The sequence below is a fragment of the Apaloderma vittatum genome, unplaced genomic scaffold (genome assembly GCF_000703405.1).
Source record: "Apaloderma vittatum isolate BGI_N311 unplaced genomic scaffold, ASM70340v1 scaffold27666, whole genome shotgun sequence".
Classification (NCBI taxonomy): Eukaryota; Metazoa; Chordata; class Aves; order Trogoniformes; family Trogonidae; genus Apaloderma; species Apaloderma vittatum.
This window is the reverse complement of record NW_009723745.1, coordinates 2,978-4,300: the sequence shown is the minus strand read 5'-3', so window position 1 is coordinate 4,300 and position 1,323 is coordinate 2,978. Positions and strand designations below refer to the sequence as shown.

At 59.6% G+C, this 1,323-nt stretch overlaps 1 protein-coding gene across 1 annotated transcript in view; it reads right to left on the bottom strand.

Moving 5' to 3' along the window:
* Positions 1-320: 320 nt before the first annotated feature.
* Positions 321-1,323, bottom strand: part of SLC38A7 (solute carrier family 38, member 7) — a 3,934-nt gene continuing 2,931 nt past the window's right edge. Inside the window, exons 7-10 of the mRNA XM_009872242.1 lie at positions 1,125-1,272; positions 841-1,040; positions 517-571; positions 321-423 (exon numbers count right to left, since the gene is read on the bottom strand). Coding sequence (XP_009870544.1) covers positions 321-423; positions 517-571; positions 841-1,040; positions 1,125-1,272 — 506 coding nt within the window. The remainder of the gene's footprint in view (positions 424-516; positions 572-840; positions 1,041-1,124; positions 1,273-1,323) is intronic.

Sequence of the window (1,323 nt, the reverse complement as noted above, 5' to 3'; positions counted from 1 at the left end):
GACCCTTTCGTGATGTCTAAGGTAGTGATGTCGAGCCCAGAGGGGCAGAAAGGGCTCGACCTGGACTGCGGGTCCCCTTGTAGTGATGATCTGGCTTCACCAGGGAGTCAGGGCTGAGAGGAGAAGCCTGACTGCCTGGTGTGTTAAGACAACAAGACGCGAACCACCGCCGGGCTCTTTGAGCCCGGCCCCAGATTACAACGCTCCTGGATCTTCCCAACACACCAACGTGTTTCCTTCCCTGCTTCCCTTTGGTCCGAGGGGAAACCTGCTTCCCCTCAGCAGTGGCGGCAGCGGCGTGGTCCAGCCTGGAGAAGGAGTCAGGCTGTGAGATCCACGAAGATGGCGTTGGCAGTGGTCTGTCCGAAGATGAAGGCTCCGAGGGTGACCATGAACACCCCGTAGCTGACCTGGGCCCACCAGCTGCGGATGGAGGAGGACAGGGTGCTTTAAAAGGGGACCGTCACCCCGATAGCTGCAGGGGAAGGGGAGATAGAGGAAGCACATGTCTGTTACCCGATTGCCTTGGTTTCTTGGATCTCAGAGAGCTTGGCTTGAATCAGGCAGAGCCCTGAAAGGCAGGGGAGGCAAATTAGACCCAGATGATCCCCTGGGGACTGGGGAGACACCCCAGAAGCCAAGGAGCCGCGTTACTGAGCAGGGAGTCCAGTCAAAACCGTCGGGCTGCCAACAGATATCACACCACATTTTTGCCCTTCTCTAAAGACTTCCCGGTGGCTCCGTCTCCAACTTACTCCATCCCTCTTTGAGACATCCCTGAAAACACCAAGGAACCCCAAGAGACCTCTGCTGGCCCCTGAGCATCCCAGGATGCCCTACCTGGGAAGACAAAGATGAAGCAGGCGGCCAAGCCCCCGATGACAGAGATGACTTTGCCAATGTCAGGGATGAAAAGAGCCAGGAGGAGGGTCAGGAGGAACCAACTGATGGTTTGAAGCAGGCGCCTCCTCCGCTCCCGGACCACGTCTTCCTCCACTGTCACTCCGGTGTAGCGAAGCCAAAGACCCTCCAAGACAGCCCTGCGGGGCACAGACACAGGGCAGGGGCGTTTCCCCGCACCACCCATCCCAACCTCACCAGTCCCTGCCTTCCCCAGTGCTCACCGGCCGCAGAAGTGCAGGATGGGGTAAGACGTCAGCACGCAGAGGATGATGAAGGCCCGGGCGAGGGCGACGGGGATGTCGTTAGAGGGGTAGGACAGCAAGACGTCCTGATCCACGCCGGCCCCAAAGGTGAGGAAGCCACAGACGCCTGTGGGGAAGGGGGCAGTCAGCGGGGATGGGGACGAGCATCTCACACGTG